The 19,225-nt window shown below is 39.2% G+C and overlaps 1 protein-coding gene across 2 annotated transcripts in view; it reads right to left on the bottom strand.

The window, feature by feature from the left end:
- Positions 1–19,225, bottom strand: part of GPATCH2 (G-patch domain containing 2) — a 122,008-nt gene that overhangs the window by 87,978 nt on the left and 14,805 nt on the right. The window contains exons 4-6 of one of the 2 annotated variants that reach the window (XM_037069495.1): positions 16,703–16,885; positions 16,200–16,279; positions 14,761–16,069 (exon numbers count right to left, since the gene is read on the bottom strand). In XM_037069495.1, the coding sequence (XP_036925390.1) occupies positions 16,037–16,069; positions 16,200–16,279; positions 16,703–16,885 (296 nt within the window). In that variant the 3' untranslated portion in view covers positions 14,761–16,036. Of the gene's footprint in view, positions 1–14,760; positions 16,070–16,199; positions 16,280–16,702; positions 16,886–19,225 lie in introns of those variants that run through there. The other variant, XM_037069494.1, reaches the window with a different exon arrangement.

Below are 19,225 nucleotides of genomic sequence, written 5' to 3'. Positions count from 1 at the left end.
AGGAACACCTTTATGGTAAAATGCCTGAGTTCCCAATTAGCTCCAATAATGCTTCTGTGGTCAACACTGTTTGAACAGGAGTTAAGACAAAACCGTGCATGGCACAGACACAGACAGTTTTCACTAGAGGACCCAATAGAGGAAGCTATGGCCCATAGAATGCCTACATTTACATTATCTGCTTTCTGATCTGGAAGATACCTTAAAATGCACACATCCCATTTCCTAAGCTCAGGCATGGGTAGGGAAGCATGAGGGGTGGGGTGGGCAGCAGAAGGTTTAAACAGGGTTACTGGTTTTTCCTTTTTGGAAAAAAGGTAGTGCCCTACAATGTTCTGCATTTGAGTACCTGCAGCTAGGGAACGCCCTCTCCAACTCAAAGCTGCATCCCAACATCAAGCCACTACACACACACACACACGCACGCACGCGCGCGTCGTCTGCTCGGCCCCCGGAAGGCATGTGAGCTTCGGGCTTCTGGAATAAATGAGTAATAACAGCTCCTTTACAGTTCACGAAGTCCTATTACATACCTTATTTCATCTTATCTTTTATTATCCCTATTTTAGGGATGAGGAAACGGAAGCTCAGAAACTGATTCCTCCAAGGTCACACGGCCAGTAAATCACGGCTTCGTGAGAGTTGTCCTGATTTTCTAGCTCCACGCTTTTTGCTCGCACTACGCCAGGAGTGGCTACAGTGTGGTTCTGTGCGGAGGGGAGGGAAGAGCGTGAGGCCTCTGAGTGAGGCCAGCGAGGCCGTCGAGCAGGGACGTTTTCAGAAAGGGCTTTCCACTAAGATGCATCCTCATATGTGGGCGAGATCCACAAAGACCGACCCGAAGTGTGATGTTTCAAAAGACAAAAATCTTGGGAGCCAGGGGACAGAAGCTGCAAGTGCCAGGCACCCTTGGGGTCATCAGCCAGGGGAATGGGGACAAGCAGGTGGAAAACCAAGCGGAAGGGCTGTGGGAAAAGGCCTAGAACGGGAAGAAAAGGGGTTTCCAGGTTGTCAGCTGGGTGAAAGCGCGAGCCAGTGGAAGCGAGAAGTCAAGTGCGTGCCAGGAATCATGTGCGAGCTGGAGGACAGTTGATGACGGTGTGAAAGAAAGTCAAGACAGACTGAGCAAGGAGCCTGGTCAGGTCAGGTCAGTGGCCAAGAGTATGGGCTAGAGAATTGGCGGGGGAAATATGTAGATTCCTAACTGACCTCCTTAAAAACAACCATTGTGATTGAGAATAGTGAAATTTACCTGGCAACCCCTCAAACTCCTGTAAAAACATGCACACAAATCCAGTCTCTAGGATGAATTCACATCCAACCAGAATGATTAGCAGGAGGTAGGTGGGCAGAATAGAAGGGAATGCTGGACCACAAGGCCACAGGCTGACCCTGGCTCTGTCTCTAATTAGTCACGTCCATTACTTAGCTAGTCAGATCCCTAACTTCCTCCTTGGAAGGGTGGGTGGACAGGCCCGCTGCCCTCCAGAAAACGGAACACGACCCTACACAGGTGACAACTGGGATATTGTAGTTACTGTGAAAAAGTCTTCATACCTGACAGTAATTGTGAAAAACCTTCAACACTTACGCAATAAGATGACTGTATCATTAAATAATGTTTTATAAACCAGAGGAATACTGCTGAAATGTTTTATTGGTATTTAAAAGAAAGGCAGAAGCATTCAGTTTATCTTTTTTTTATTTAAAAGAGCATATTTTGATTCACTTTAATATTTAACGTTATAGGAAAGTCAAAATAGAAAATACACGTAAGTCAGAGATTCACGTTTTTACAGCTAGCTAACATTTATCAAAAACTAGGATTTGTTAATACAGAATTTAATGTGGTAAGTACAAATGAGAAATATACATTATATTAAAGAATCTGTAGATCAAAAACTTAGGAAGTTCAGTTTCAAAAAAGAAGCACTATTTTTACATGAACAAGTAAGACCCGAATTCATGTCTGAACTTGCCTTAGAACACCTGTTTTCTTCACTCTGCAGTTAGTTCAGTTACTGAGTTCTACACTGGCTATTCTAGCTATACAGATTACCCGCCTTCACTGCTAAATTAATCCTATGGCCTCATATATTAGCAGCTACACAAATTTCCCCATGAGTTAGAGGTCTGATTCAAATTAATGTCACATAGTATCCATTCTAAAAATCAGTTTTATTTGGTGTACTATAAAGACTATAGACTTAAAACTAAGTCTTAGAACATGCTGACTGCAAACACATGATTATCAAATTTGTAGGAAATTAAGCTGATCGTCACTCTTATTTTTAAATTTTATATGAAAGCACAGTTGAGGTAGAGATGAAAAAAAATACCAATTTGACTTCACTATGGAATAAGAAAGGTATAAAATTAAAGTGACTTTATTAAAGAGTCTTTCTTTATCATACAATATTTGAAAAATGTAATTTAAGTCTAATGATAATATTAAGAATAAAGGAAGAGAAATGGTCATGTATCATNTCAGTTTTATTTGGTGTACTATAAAGACTATAGACTTAAAACTAAGTCTTAGAACATGCTGACTGCAAACACATGATTATCAAGTTTGTAGGAAATTAAGCTGATCGTCACTCTTATTTTTAAATTTTATATGAAAGGACAGTTGAGGTAGAGATGAAAAAAAATACCAATTTGACTTCACTATGGAATAAGAAAGGTATAAAATTAAAATGACTTTATTAAAGAGTCTTTCTTTATCATACAATATTTGAAAAATGTAATTTAAGTCTAATGATAATATTAAGAATAAAGGAAGAGAAATGGTCATGTATCATAAATTAAAAAATAATGACTACATTCCAAGTCATGGCGTGTGTGAAAAACCAGTCTTATTTCACACTTAGGAGACATTTAAAAAGACCAATCTGAAAATGTATAGAGAGAGATTTAAAAAGCATATCTGGAGATGAGTAAGGGGAAGGTGTTTGTGTAGGACATACAATAGAGTTGATTATTTGTGCTTCCTTTGAATGCCGCCTCTGTGTTAGTGCTATCCACAGAAAAATAAAAGCAGACTCCCAATATAATCAGTATCTGACTCTAACTCAACTGGGTATATACTCTTCTTTGTGATAAATACATGAAATGATGGCACTCCCCCATGTCCCCAACCCTTTTTGTATCAAAAATGGACCTGTGGCCATAATAATCTAACAGCCGCCCCAGCTCTTGTTTTATGAATCTGGCCCTTACTCAAGAAGGTACACTGAAAAGTCTTTTAATCTCCTTCTGAAAAGAATTTACTGGATTGCACTTAAGTTCAAGTTCAAGGGTATTAAAATGCACAAAGGAGAGCGGCAAAGGTGCTAGGTTATAGATTTTAACTTCTTAACTAGAAAACTGACTCAAAATAGATTTTCTAATTTACAATGAATCAAAAGGGAAAACATTAGACCATAGCAAAAGTGGCACAAACGTATCAAAAACCAAATGAATAAACATTTGAGGAGATTTATTATTAGAAATTGCAATAAATTTTGGAAAGATGAATTGATTTTAGTTAAAAGGTATAACTGACAATTTATTGGGCGGGAAGATGCATTATTTTCCAATTGTTATCCATCTACAGTAAAACTGATTTGTGTCCCATTGTATTTTATGGAAAAGGAGAGTGCAACTTTTAGTGATTTAGATTAAATGTAGTAATCATAACCAGGCACTGTGAACTATATATCTACTATTAAAGAAGATTTTTGACATTTAATTCTGTAGCAATATTTTGGCTCTGTACCGCTCTTCCTAAATCCAATTCCTGCTACAGTTGGCAGATTTCTCCCTTTTAATTTTATGAGGCTTAAAGTAGCATTTAACCACCCATGCGGTAAATAATGCGGGATTAGAAATATTTAGTGTTTTGTTTCCCTTTCAAGAGTGGTAATCCATCAAATCCAAAAATGTTCTCTAAAATTTTTCTGCATTTTTGGCAATCTCTAATATATGATACCATAAAAACTATAAAATTAAATAAAATGCATTCTGTAGCCAGAATAGACTGCTTTTCTAAAGAACTGTGTTACCCTGAAAGAGCAGGTAAAAATTACTTTGAATCAGGAGCAGGCGATCCTTATTGAAAAACAAATCAATGTACATTTAAAAACATGGATTTAAACATGATACTTAATTAGAATCTTTAATTTTATTCCTCCTGGTAACAAATATTAGTAAAGGTGCAAGTAATTTCTAAGCAATTTAACTATGTAATAGCCATCTAAACCACACACTGCTACAAGACAAAAAATCAGAATTTATAGGAAAACAATTAATAAACGTATGACTACGGTAGGTACTTGGCTAAGTGCTCCATCAATGTAAAAATAAAGTTTAAGTTTAGTAACTCATGTGATGAACACTTGCTCCCAAAACAAATTTAACTTATAATTTTTTCATAAAGTAGGGCACAAGATAAAATGAATTGATTAACCTACAGAAGTTAACATTTCTAACTATAATTTAGAATAATTACAAAACGTTTTGCCATTTATATGTAAACTTGAGAATAATTAAAAATCATAATTAAAAAGTACATTGTTATTAAATCAAAATAACTACCAGAACACTGACTTCGAGCAAAATCAAATTCCATTTTTTAAAAATTTAATGTGTATAAAATGTTCATCTTAGTTACTCACAAATCCAAATTATTACAATAATCACACTATAACTGCATGTGGTATCTGAGACATATCAAAGTAATAAAGTAACCTGTCAGCTGAGTAATTATCTATATATTTAATCTATATATAAAACAAATGGCCCAGAAATGAGTAAAGTCTGTAATTCACTGATGACACAGTGATGCCTCATAGTCGTGGATAGAACATTCCATTTCTTCACACATTCGTATCTTCATTAGCTTTTAACAAAGTTTATGGTTACACCTGTTGTGAAAGTAAGTGTATGTGTTCAGAGTGTCTAAATGACATCAAGGTTAACTGCCAGGGTAAAATGACAGAGAGAGAGAGAGAAGTGTGTGTGTGTGTGTGTGCGTGTGTGTGTGTCCTTGTCTTTCCCTGCTTCGCCCTTCACAGAGCTACACTGTGGGGCTGGGAGTTACAGGCTGGGGAGAACAGGAAGCACAGACACCCACCTGTCAGCACCTCTAAGAGGCATCCGATGGACAGGGAAGGCAGTCCCATAGCAAACAGAGGGTATACCGTACAATAATGAGCAGATAATGTATTCGTCATATATGCAACACGCACAATAATTTTTTGAAGACACAGGATGACTCTGAGATTATGGTCAATCAAGGAAGGAGTTAGATTAAGGTGTTTTTCCTAAAAACAGTCTATTCCAAAGGCTGAGCACATACTGGTGTTTTAAGCTATATGAAGAAACAGGATGAGAAAACAGTTGTAATATTAATAAATACTTTTAAAGGTTAATGCTAAGTTTTTATCATGGGTTAAATTTTTCAGTGCAATTTGCAGAAACTTAAAAGGGGGTGCAGTAAGAATTTGACAATAAAACATCCTGAATCTTTCCTCAAAATGAGAACCCAGTGAGAAATGGACGTGTTTTTTTTGACACTCCCCCCCAAAATGAGCAACTTTTTAAGTTGACAAGAAATGTAAATTTCAAGTATTATGGCATTTTCAAAAGTTAACATTTCAGAAAAGCTAAATTACTGTGGCACCAGCTAAAAATGCAGAAGAATGTAACTTCTGAAAAGTTGCGTTTATAAAAGGATCGTGCTTCAGAAGACCTGTCTCTGATCCTTCTTAAAGAAAGCTACTTCTTTGAAAATCTCTGTGAATTCATAAAATAGCAATTACAGTAATACTTTTATCACAGATGGATGGAGACTGTAAAGATTCTCTTTACGAGACACTAAATGCTAATTAAATATTTACAACTGTCATTACTAACCTTTTTTGGCTACAAAGAAAACCTAACTGATAGGTAACAAAAAAATGTCAGCAAGGCCTAAGAAGTTAAAGGAAGAGAGAACAGGTGTGAGTTGGAACTAGAAAGCTGAGAGGAGGGACAGGAAGCTATTTACACCATAAAAACTATTGCCTTGAACAAGAAAACATACCCAGTTCAGTAGCTTTAACTTGGTCTACCAAACAGAATAATGATTCGCCCAATATATCCGTTAAGTTGACCAAACTGTCTTACTGAGATGTAATATTCTGGAGGGCCATTCGATCTCTCCAATTTCTAACTATCTAAAAATCAAGTGGAAATATAAGTTTTACTCTTGAAGGGGAGGCTGTGTAGCTTGGTGGTTAAGTCCTTGAGGAGTAGGTCCCAGGGCCAGGGTTTATATCCTGACACCAAATACTAGCTATGACCTTGAACAAGTTGAGAAAGCCATTTGTCCATTTCCCAGTTTATAAGAGAGAGACAAGAAAAATACTGACCTGAGTAGGCTTCTTTTGAATGTTAAATGAATTAACATACATAAAGAGATTAGAACGCCACCTGGCAAACAATAAGAACTCATACATGTTAGCTAATATGATTAATAGTAATCAAATATGTCTGTCCTTTAATACTAGTTACATAAAAGCTGATATGAGAAATAAATTATTTAATAATAAACCATAATAAAATATTGTGCAGCTAAACAAATGAATGAATATTTACAGCCTCTTGGACACCTCTGAAGAGTAGGAACCAGGGTGCTGAGTAACAAGTGCCGTATTTGCACAAATGAGAACAAAACAAAAAAGAAAACGGCACTGGTTCAGACTTCCCAGAAAACATAACCTCGGCTCATGCATATTTCAGCTCCTGCCCAAAGCCTCATTTTAATGACAATCTGAGAACGGCCGCTCAAAAGTTATTATATGGTAATGTTAAACTAGCAAGGGGTCTTGCCTGTGGGCCACAGAATGTACCTTTACTAAAATCAAGGGAATGCAGTGAACGTCTGTACACCGGATGCTCACTGTCCTCAGCTTTGTGGGCTGGTGGCTCACTCTCCCACACCCCGCTACCCCATGTGCCCGGAGGCAGGAGATTACTCACTGGATTTTGCAAAGGGAAACCCCTATGCATAGCACATCTAAGGGTCTCCTGACCACTAGGCATCCAATCAGCGTTTTAGTGTTCTCCCAAATGCAATCTTACCTGCTCTCACGTGGTGAAATACATAAAAGAACAAATTAAAAACGTGGAAGGACGTGGATACCAATATTGGTAGGAAAGGATGGTACGCTACGGTTGCCCTGGCAACATAACAGTGGTGGAGAACTGCCCAAGAATCAAGAGTAATACCCAGGAAATCCCTGTGAACATTTTAAAAATCACTGAGCACATGCCATGTGCCAGGAGCTGGACTCCTGTCCCTGAGTGCCACGTGGGCTTGGGGACACAATACACACAGAAGCAGAGGAATAACCATGTCAAATAGAAAGGCTTCTCATCCGTGAGGATAAGAAAGGCTGAGACAGTAGGAGCAATGCCACTCACTTCAAGACGCGTGTAGAGCTGGGGAAGGTTCTGAAGAAAAGGCACAGGGCTTGGCCCCTTCTATGAAGGAGATGAGTCGAGCAGGAGGAGGAGGGGCACACCGTTGTGAACTAAGGCAGGAACGCTGCAGGAGGGGTGGGGGGTTGAGCACCTGGGGCCACCTGGAAGGCAGCCAGTGCTAGAGGGTCCACGTGAGCAGTGCAGGCAGAAAGGCCCAAACCTGCACTTGACTGTTAAAGTCGTGAAAACTAACTGTTGGCATGTTTTAAAAGTGTTTCCTTACAGTGACGTACAGTATGGATTACAGGAACACCACACAGAAGAGAGACCAGGGAGGAGACAATTGTCCTATCAGTATGTAGGCCTTATGAGTAACTACATGAGGGCAGCGACAGATGGAACTGGAAAGGAGGCGCAAAGATGACAGACACGGGGAGAAATGAGATTCGGAGCGGAGGAGAGAAGGGAGCCCCACGGAGCTAAAACGTGAACTGAGGAGTGAAGATCCACCCAGGGTCTGTGCTTCCCTCAGCAGACAGTAGGTCTCCTTTCTTTCTCCCTCTGCCAGGGACCATTTCACTAACCCAAATGAATGGCACTGCAGAACAAAGGCACATCTTACTCCTGTTGTGCCCCCAGCCCTTCCCACAAGGAAGACATCAGAAGCCTCATTATGTTGTGTGTGCAGCTGAACCCCGAAATCTATGGCCTCAAGTTTCTGAGTCAGTGTGACACTTCCTCCTCCATCCACCTATCAAAGGATGTAGCCTGCTCCCTTACAATCTTTTTGTGCACCCCAAAACTGGAAGAGTCTATCAAAATAGATGTAAATGACATCGAAAGAGGAGACATCTAAGTAACACTGTTTAGTTTTAAAAGACTGTTTCGAGACTACACACTTCAAGATCTACACAAATCTGAAAGGCCATCTAAAGGCCAAACACATGCTAATAAATAGTCCTTCAATAACACTGCAACTTCGAGGTAAGCACACCCGCAAGTTCAGGAACACTGCAGTGGTGAACTGTCTTTCACCAATGACCAGAGTTAAATGTGAAGTTCTAAGAAGTAGATGACACGTTAATAGCACAAGTCATCACTCCTTTGGTATATAAAGAAATTCTGGGACTTCTAAGATATTCTCCCATTAACTACCGGTCCATGTTTCAGACAATTGTGACTTACCTACAAAAACTATACAAGTTTTATTGGCTTACAATATTTATAATACCCATTGGCAGGTATCCCTGGTCTCTCAGAATGCCCTGGCGTGGACGACAGGCAACAGCTACCTGGCTGGCATTCGCTAACTCTGCTCCAGTACAGGGAACCCTGTTCATTTATGACTTCATTGTGCATTCTCAGTGGTTCACACTGACCTTCAGTGGGAGGATTTGCAGGTGACTTCAATATAGAAAGCACTTGCTAAATATTATTTGGAAGTGTTCCACCCACCATTGATTTTGAACTTTTCTGATATGAGATTTCTGACATATCTGAAGGCAAATTAGAAAACGGAGTTTTATAGACCGTCAGAGTAATTCTATCAGCAACATAAAAGGCAGAAAACCAGAGTGGAATCTTCAAAGAGAGTGAAATGCTGGCAACATTTCCGTTTCCTCTAACTGGGTGGGGCAAGAAAAAAGGAAAGCAAGGGGGCCTCTAGCAATGTCGCGAGCCTTTACAGCACCACAGGGAAAGGGGGTCTTCAGTCCACGTGGACTCAACTGCTTACCAACCAGCAGTCTTCATTTCTTTAAAAAAAGCATTTTTGAACATATTTCCAAGGTTTACTAGCATACAAAAAAGTTATAAAATAATAAGCATACTCTTTATGACAAGTAGTTTTAGTTAGAAACCTCACATATTTACAAATACAATGTTTTTAAAAGAGATTTATCAAAAAGTCCATAGATCATTTCCTCAAAAAGAAAAGTCTAAAAACAAGAGCTTTCTTCACCAATAAAGTGAATGACCTCAAATTTTGTATTCAGATACCATGGTGAATAAAAATAAAAAGAGGAAAGCATGCCATTTCACGCATTTTTAAAAATGTAACAGACTTGGCCTGTGCAATATTTAAGTTGCCATGAAAGCAGGTCTATTATAATATTATAAAGTTAACTTCAGATCATACCTGATGATTAAATGTAAGGGGGAAAATGAAAATAGTATATAAATATTTGGCACCTGCAAACTTACTTTTATTTTTTTTTAATTTTTTAAAAAAACACCTGTAAGTGATACAGTACTTTGCAAACCGAGGTGACATTCTTTTGCCATGTGCAGACCCAACTAGTGACATTTAAAAGCGATGGTCAGCCTGGTCAGGAATCAGGAGAGATGGTTAGAGCCTATTCCAACTTCTCAGATGAACGAGGGTGCTCCCAGCGCAAGGAGTAGAAGGCACAATATGCGCCAAGGCTGAAAATTATTCTGGCCTGCGAATCCCATTTTCTCCAGTCACCTTCCTGTCCTGTAACCCCCCTGCCATTACCCTGTGTCATTTTCTCCATGGACACTTTTATTCATGTCCTCCTCCTTCCCTTCCACCAAGTCCAGTCTTACTCACTAAAATATAAGCTCTAGGGAACCTTGTCCTGTCTGGGTCACCACCATAACCCCCAAGCCCAGGAGAGTATCTGGCATATGGATTCAATAAATATTAGTTGAAGATATGAATACTACCCAAAAGTGGATCAGAAAATCAGGTCCAGTAAAGTATAGGGGTTCAGTCTACTGTGGATTCCACCTACTGGGGGAATGGGTAGAGAGCTTAGACTCCTGATACACACAGTCAGTCTTCACTTAATGTTGTCAATAGGTTCGTGGAAACTGCAACTTTCACCACTATTATCAGGCCAGCGGATATATAAACCAGAGTCATATCCCTAAGGCATATTTCTGTATATTAATTAGCCTATGGTAAAAACAGAATAAGCATTCAAATACTTGCTGAGTGAATAAATGAACATATTACATATATCTGTACTATTTAAACTTGTGTATATATATATATATTCTACTTTTAATAAAGTATAATTCAGTAAGACTAAATATCAATATAAACATTGATAATGTTTTTAATGAAACAGAATGAAAAACTGTTAATTCATATTTTCAAATATCAACCATGGAGTTAAATATATATAATATAAACTATAAAGGTGTGCATGAGAACAAAATAGATAATTTTAAATAAGAGACACTATAAAAATGTCTTGTGTAAAGAGATATTTATTATAATTCTAGTAAGCAGTACTTTTCTATGATACAGAATCTACTTTATCTAAAATGAGTCCTAGAAAAGAGTATCAGCTTCTGCCCTGGCTGGTGTAGCTCAGTGGATTGAGCACGGGCCTGCAAACCAAACAACCGTGGTTCAATTCCCAGTCAGGGCACATGCCTGAGTTGCAGGCCAGTTCCCAGCAGGGAATGCACAAGAGGCAACCATACATTGATATTCTCTCCCTCTCTCCTTCCCTTCCCCTCTAAAGATAAATAAAGAAAATCTTAAAAAAAAAAAGAATATCAGCTTCTAGGGTGAATTCAGGATCTCAGACTGCCTTCAAGGTAAGATAAAAACTAAACTATATGTAACATACACAGTAATAGAATATATGTGATGTATATTTAGAATGTAAGTAATTCTAAATATATATTCTTCTTCTACTCTTCAATGTATCAAAAATGCCTTAAGAATACAAACAAATACCATTTTACAGAGATTGTAATTAAGCATTTAGTAATTGAATTCTATTGAAAAATATCAGATAACTAGCTAGCACATGGTCAAATACCATTGAGGACATATGCTGTATTTTTATAAACCATCTTAGATGCGTTTTCTGTTACATAGTTTAGGAGAAAAGTCTATCTAGTTCCCTTATTTAAACCAAGTTCATTTAAAATGGCCCTTTGGTTGTAAAAGGCTATAAATCAGATAACATATTCCTACTTGAGTATCCTAAGAAACAATAAGATACAGGGTGAACAAGACATACAGAGTAAATCATTACAGTATTATCATTATCGATCCACCACTCAGGAAATTGGGCCTTCCCTGACTTCAGAGAAAAAGAAAAAATATGCAAAATTCTTTTCTCTTTAAGAATGAACTAACTCAAGATTCTGAACAGATGCACACTACTGTTATTGTTGAATATGAACCGCATGCTTACTTGTACAGCAAGTAAGACAATTTAGATTAAGGGTAGATGTTCACTCACTTTTTTCAGACACTTCAACTCGATAAAGATAGAAATAAAAAGTCAGGTTCACTTTTTCTTGTCTTGACAAAATCACCACCACCATCCCCACTGCCCCCCCATCCTTTTCTTCATTCCAACCATACGAAAAACTAAAAACAATGATAAAACTTTTAGATAGACTCCAGTAACTCTTATGCAATATTTATGTTGGATTTCAGCTCCTATATTTCAAATGGGCCCATTTGGTTCCTGGCCTCTCAACAGACCTCTATATGAATGCTAACTTATAAAAGTGGCACCCATTGACAGAGCACCAGTGAAAAATAATGATAGTAAAAATAATTTCTATAGAAAGCACGGATTAATCAGGATGCTCAGGAACAGGATATCCGGGCTAGCTGAAATGCTATGCTTACGGCAGACTAGCCAGAGTCACTGTGTGAGCGTGGCCTATCTCCAATTTGGTTCTGGGATGGGTCATTATTCTGAAGATTATTGTTCTGAATTGCACTTGGGAACAGATTCTGGGTGATGCCCCAGGATATCCCTTGGAATTATCATTTGCTTAATTCTCCTAAAAGAGGTGAAGATTAAACAGTTTCCTGGGCTCAGGAAACTGTTGCTTTATTCTGATGGAAAGATGGCACCAGTTAATTCCTCTCAACATAAATACTCAGGACTCTGTCTGCGTTAACTCTTTATGCACATGAACAAAGTGATTCTTAAAAATCAGGTAACCCTGGACCCAAACCTCCTAAACAGTATGTGACTTTCTACAAATGAGTAACTTAAGAACTGGGGGTAGGTGGGAAGAAGTGTGGAGAACAGTTCTTTAGTGTGCAATTAAGTTTTGAGATTTAATGCAGTAACTGCAAATGTAAAAAATAATTCAAAATTATTCTTCACAGACCATATTAAAGGCAACAGCCAGCTGAAAAATAAATGAGGCATAAAAGAAATAAAAAAGGCTGTAACAGAGCACTTTAAGTATTGAGGCATATTATAGATAAACTATGTACTGAGAAGTTTTAAAGTCTGAAGTTCTGCATTTTGACCCATGATACAAATGTTGTCTCCATCATGAGATTCTGTGTTTCATGTATCTAATAATAACAGTAACTATCATTTATTTAATCTACACTACATGACAGAGATGGTCCTGGACCCACTGTGGAAATATAATCTCATGCAACCCTGATAACACTTCTGCACAGTAATTCTTGTCTCTGTTTAGAAGCGAAAGATAAAATAAGGTTCAAACTGTAATTACGAGTAAAAAGAAGAACCACGGTGGAGATTCACCAAGGCCTGACTCCTGTCAATGTCCTACAAAAGCAGAGTTGATGATCATTCCTACTTCCAGGCCCCACCCTTGCAAGTTCACGAACTGGCTGAAATTTGTCACCCCAGCATCAGCCCTCAACACGTCCTGTGGCCGTTCACAGATGGACGCAAGCAGAGCAGTGAAAACTCGGAGCCACCGATGATGCACAGATGTGTTCCCTACAGGTGTCAAACGCAGAGCCGCTCTGCCTGCCTGTTTCAGCTCTGAGGTCGCAAAGAAGTGACATCTTTGTGGTTTTAGTGCCCCTTTCCTCACCCTTCTGTGCATGACTCACTGTTTTAAATGCCCCTGGCCACAGACCTGCAGTCCTGCCTACTGTCCTCAGCCCATGAAGGCTGTGATGGGCCTCACGGAGGAAATACATGTGTCAGATATGCTTTGTTCAAGTACCAGTCACAGGGTGTGGGCCGTGAATTCCATGGTAGTGACTCAACAATATAAACTAAAGAAGGTGTCTTAAAACACAAGCGCACATAAGACAGGGTTATGTTTCCATCGACGGATGAAAATGTCGGGGGCAGAGGCTCCCAGGAACCTAACCCTGTTTTTCCCTTAGGAGCAAATTCACTGTTTGCTAACTCAGTGTTTGCAGAACCTAGCTATGGCGAAGAGTGAAAATTCCAATAGAAAATTCTGCACCCCCCCCAAATGTTTGCATTAACGTTTCAGTAGAATATTCTTCGCCTGTCATTTCCTTCCAAGACCATCATCCTACCTGTGCATTCGTCACTCAGCTGCATGAAACAAAAAACCCTTTTTTGTTGCCATTCTTTTTCAAAGGCTGCATCGACATGTGTTTCCCTGTGCCCAGAAAGCTCCTCTCTCTTCAAGGGCAGTGTGGTCTTCCACTGTGAAAAATCTAAGGAATCCAATTTCATTTCTTGTTATTGGATGTCATGGGGACTGTTTAATGAGGGCTGTTTTTGTGAGATTATGAATTTTTTAAAAATGAGACTGTTGGAGATAATATGGACAACACGAACAGCAACAAAAACGAAAGCGTGCAGAGGGATTTTAAAATATCAGCACAAATTGGAACTCTTACTTTTCTTGCCCAAGTCAGATATTTTATTGAAAAAAAAAATTACAGTACTTAAAAATCCAAACAAGGACAATTGCGGGTTTGAGAAAAAGAAACCTGAAAAAGCCCACTGTCTTCAGTAAAACTCTGAATACAAAAAACATACACTAGGAAAACAGTTTATGGCCCAACGCACTGGGTTCGTGATAAGCACACACATACAGAGTATATCTCCATCAAGTGAAACTTAATCACCTTTTTACAATTTAGAGAGGAAAGGCAGCTTTTAACTATGGTTAAGCTATGTATCATCAAAGCCATGAAGCTAGCCTATCAGTTGTAATAGCTTCTGTAAAACACCACAGCGAGATTGCAATAAGCCTAGAAAATGGGCTACAAATCCCAGCTCTGCTCAAGCAAGCAATGAACCAAAAATAAAAATAGGTAAAACTGAACCAAGAACTAGACAGCATACATCTAGATTCATGATTGGTAAGGCAAAGTTCATAGGCCAGGGTCTTAAAGTGACTTGTTCAGATCCAAAAGACAGTCATTATACAAAATAAAAGCATTTGTGTAATTCACGGGGGGGGGGGAAATCATGACTTTTCACCACAAAGGACATAGCACAGAAAAGCTTACTTAACAATTACGAAACACCACATTATTGTATCTCTAAAATATCACTTTAAATATGCAAAGGTAAAGAGACTCAAAGTTGCACTTCACCATTTTTAATCTCTCCAGTTTAGACAAGCAATCTGCAAGATGTCACGCATTCCCACTTTATATCTTTGCTGATATCTTTCAGATTGTGATAACTCTGCCGAAAGGAAATGTCAACTTTGAGTTTCCTTCCCAAGCCCCATATTTAAGTCAGCCATTAAATGACGAATTAACAATTCATACAATAATATAAAAATACACGTGTTAAACCACAGTTTTCATCCATTATTGGAACTTAATAAAAATATTGATCATTTTAATATCACCATTCTGCAAAACTCCAGGAGCCTGCACGCCGTACAGTGTCTAAATTATACCACCAACAGGAATGTGACATTTCCCTCTGCGTGGGGAAAATGAGCTCAGGCCAGTATTCCCGACTCAGTGACACATACGTTCTTTCACTTCAGGAATGAGCACACAGCTCTCACTTTGCAACATGACAGCGTGATTCAGCGTCATACAGTATTTGTCGCAGTATCAGTTTTCACATGAGTTCCATAAGCGCTAACCCAAAGCGATCATTTTGATTGGTTTCAGGTATCATCAGACAAAGCACATGATTTAAAGGTAATAGTCAACGATTCTACTAGCACTGAGTGGTGACCACGGTGGCTAGTTTAAAACTAGGATGCTGTTTGCAGTACAGTGAACACTACAGAATAAAATACAATGAGTTTGCAATACAGAGCAGATTATTCAAGTAGGAAGCAAACAAGCAAAGTACAATCTCCAGCAAAAATTATCAACCTTCCCTACTGCTCATCTTAGCCCTTGTTAAAATACCCTGAGTAAAATGCAAATATTTTAAATAATGCTGGTTATGTAAGATTTCTCTAAAAATCAACCATAAATGCTAATGCATTGCATTTTTATTCATAACAGATACTGTAAAAATTAGTTCTTAACCAGTCACAATATAAACATTAAGGAATACTTATGTGGTATCTGGATAGTTTTGATTTTCTAGCTTTTGTTAGCAGTTTGGCAAAGCAAGTGATACATAAATGGTTTCAATGTAAAAAAAAATCATAAAGGAGAAAAATATATAAAATGTACAGTAGTTTCTCCCCTCCGCCCCGGGCCCACCTAGATCCCTAGAAAGCCCCCCAACCAGGTTCACGTCTGACTAGAGGAAGAATGGAAGTTCTCCGGCAAAACCAGCCCCATCCTTCTCTCAGTTCAGTGACATCCCTCCGGGGGAAGAGGACAGGAGCCAGGTTCCCTCGAGTGCCATTCCCCAGATGTTCAAAACGTAACTAATTTATTAGCATTAGAAGATTTGGTTTATAGGGGAATCTCACGGGTCCAGTTTGTAGCCTACAAGAAAATGGATCGTTTTTAAGTATAACATTAGCATAGCAATCAAGGGTGAGGATGTGGCTTTTTATTCCATCGAAATGGATATATTTGCAAACATGACAAAGATCGAGCAAAAAAGCATGCCTACCATTGAAGTGGGGGTCCCTCCAGATTTTTTAATATTCTTGGGAGGCATCCCACGAAGGCGACTGAGTCTAGCTTGGAAACCTGGAAAATCAAAGTACCCGGTTTAGGAGATTCTGTGATCACTGGAGTGGAGAATAAGATCCTCTCAATTACAGCACCAAAAAGTAAGGGGGGGGGGGGAACTTGTCAAACAGCAGTGGGGAAAAGGTGAAGCTCATCCTTATTAATAAAAGATCAGACTCCATGCCAGGTAGGGTTCTAATGTGGTCAGCACACAATCATTGATTATTTAAGTATCAAGGTTTTTCTTTCCTCTCGATTCCCCTTTCCATCACGATGGGCCAAGCAGGAATGGGAGACAACCTTTCTAATAATTTGAAAGCACAGCAAGTGAAGATTTAGGCTCTTTCATTTCCATTTTAGCCAGTCCCCCCTCAACACCTCTGACCACTCCCAGACTGACCACGGGTCCCCTGCACCCACCAGTCAGGACGTGCTACTGACCTCTTCTCCCGGGATGCGACATAAGGGGGAAAGAGCCAGTTAAGATACTTTCAAAGACGGGGTCTGGTACGTCTTTGTCTAGCTCGGCCGGGTCTTCCTGTTCCCACCAGGGCATGACTCCCGTGATGCCGCACGCACCGCCCGCCTCCTTTTCGTAAAACCAGTCACTCTGCTCGTCGTCCCCTGTGCAAACACAAGAACACCCCCCAGAGAGACAGCGTTACCATCCCAGTGAACACAGCTGTCGGGGGCAGATTTAAACCTACAGGACAGCAATGAAATCTGAATCTCAGATAAGTGGTTCATCAGGATGGGACCGAAGGAGGTTTGCAGTTTGTATGGAAAACAATACAATAATTAATACATGGTAATACTAGAATAAACCCTCTATTTCACGTACCAACAACTGCAAACCTACTTTTGCCCCATCCTGTATATAATACTTAAAATTTTTAGTCTAAGTATGTGCAATTACTGCATGCAACATGCTTAAACAAAAATAACTTGTTATTTATCTAAAATTAAAATTTTACTGGGAACCCTGCATTTCATCTGGCAATCATATATATAGCCTATTAAAGAAAAAAGAACTTTTTATTCTGTCCCATTGTGTCACTTAAGAAATGTTTGGGTTTTGTCTGTTTTATTTTTAGAGAGGGGGAGGGAGAGAGAAAGGGAAAGAAACATCGATTAGTTGCCTCTTATGCCTCCAACTAACCCTGTGCCCAGGATTGAACTGCCAAACTTCTGGTTTGCAGGCCAACACCCAACCAATGATCTACCGTGGTAAGGACAAGAAATGCTTTTTAAACACTACAACATGAACTGCCATCAACAAAACCATAAAATGTTAGGTTTTAATAAACTGGTTAATCTTTTGGCAAAAACTGTAGGGGGAATCCATTTAAGTTACTACGCTTTCCACATTAAGGAAAAACAAGCCTTAATCTCCTACTGGGAATTAAAAGGTGTAACACTGTAGAACGTGTTCTTTGCAGCTGATAATGGTGTATATTAGCTTAATTTCATGATTTCTATGGAGTGTAAAAGGGGAAACAATCATGAACAGATGTGACTAAAGGAAATTAATCTGATTAAGTTCATTAAGAAATGGCTGTGAGAAAGTTGATCGGAAATGAAAAGTGACAACTCCGCAGTTTACAGGGCGGCCGTCCTGGACCAGGGCCCGGTGTCTGCACACCAGAACCACCCATGGCCATCTGAGGGCCTGCACGACAGCAGCGTGGAGGGACTGGGACAGGCACTGCGATATTCGGCCTGAGACGCGCCTCCGCTGGGGGCCAGCAGTGTGTTGTAGTTTAAAAAAGGGATAATGAAGAAAGGGACAAAAAGACAGAAATACAGAAGGTGGGTGTTGTCTAAAAATAAGAGAAAAGCAGCATCTCGAATAAGATCTGACATTCATTAAGCCTTCTTTGAGATTCTTAGAATTTAACTACCAATTCTTGTTTCTGAGAAGGTCACCACAACCTCCCCACACTTTTTCCCTCTGAAAAAACAGAGTGGTGATTTCCAAAATCCCTCATCACAATTATTGTAAAATGCAAACTGAAATAAATCTTAAGCTTTGACTGGAAATGATTTTATGGAAAGTAACTATATTTCAAATTATGAGGGAGCGATAAATGTAAAGCAGTCGGAAAAGTGGAATCACCAATTTATTTCAATTGAAGATTTAATAAAAATTAGTTTTTAAAAGCACATAAATATCAGTACTTTTACTGATTTTTTTGTTTTCTTTAAAAAAGTTTAGCCCTGGCTGGCGTAGCTCAGTGGATTGAGCACAGGCCTGCGAACCAGAGGATCGAGGTTCAATTCCCAGTCAGGGCACATGCCTGGGTTGCAGGCCAGTTCCCTGTAGGCCAACTCCCAGCAGGGGACGCACGAAAGGCAACCATTCATTGATGTCTCTCTCCCTCTCTCCTTCCCCTCTAAAGATAAATAAATAAATAAAATTTAAAAAAAAAGTTTAAATAAAATTATCCGAGTTTCAGGTGTAAAACTCTATAATATATCATCTGTATGCTGCATCACGCACTCACCACCCAAAGTCAGGTCTCCTTCTGTACCCTGACTGATTTTTAAGATTTTATTTATCTTTAGAGGGGAAGGGAAGGAGAGAGGGAGAGAAACATCAATGTATGGTTGCCTCTCGTGCACCCCCTGCTGGGAACTGGCCTGCAACCCAGGCATGTGCCCTGACTGGGAATCGAACCTTGACTGTCTGGTTAGCAGGCCCATGCTCCATCCACTGAGCTACACCAGCCAGGGCTGATTTTTATATTAAAGCTACACCAAGTAGGTGTAAGCGCGGGAAAGGAAAGGGAGTCCCTTGGAACTGACTTCCCTGGGTTTTAATTCCAATTCAGACAGCATTGTTATAGAAAAATAATGTGATTTTATTTTTCACGTGATACCAACTTTATTCTTAATAGGAAAATCAATTAGCTAAAGATTAAGAACTTGGGCTCTTAAGTCAGACAGACCAATTAAAATTCTAGT

Source organism: Sturnira hondurensis, unplaced genomic scaffold (genome assembly GCF_014824575.4).
Source record: "Sturnira hondurensis isolate 20B ecotype Veracruz unplaced genomic scaffold, ASM1482457v3 Scaffold0018525, whole genome shotgun sequence".
In the NCBI taxonomy this organism is placed as follows: Eukaryota; Metazoa; Chordata; class Mammalia; order Chiroptera; family Phyllostomidae; genus Sturnira; species Sturnira hondurensis.
The sequence above is the reverse complement of the archived record's forward strand: the minus strand, read 5'-3'. Positions and strand labels throughout refer to the sequence as shown.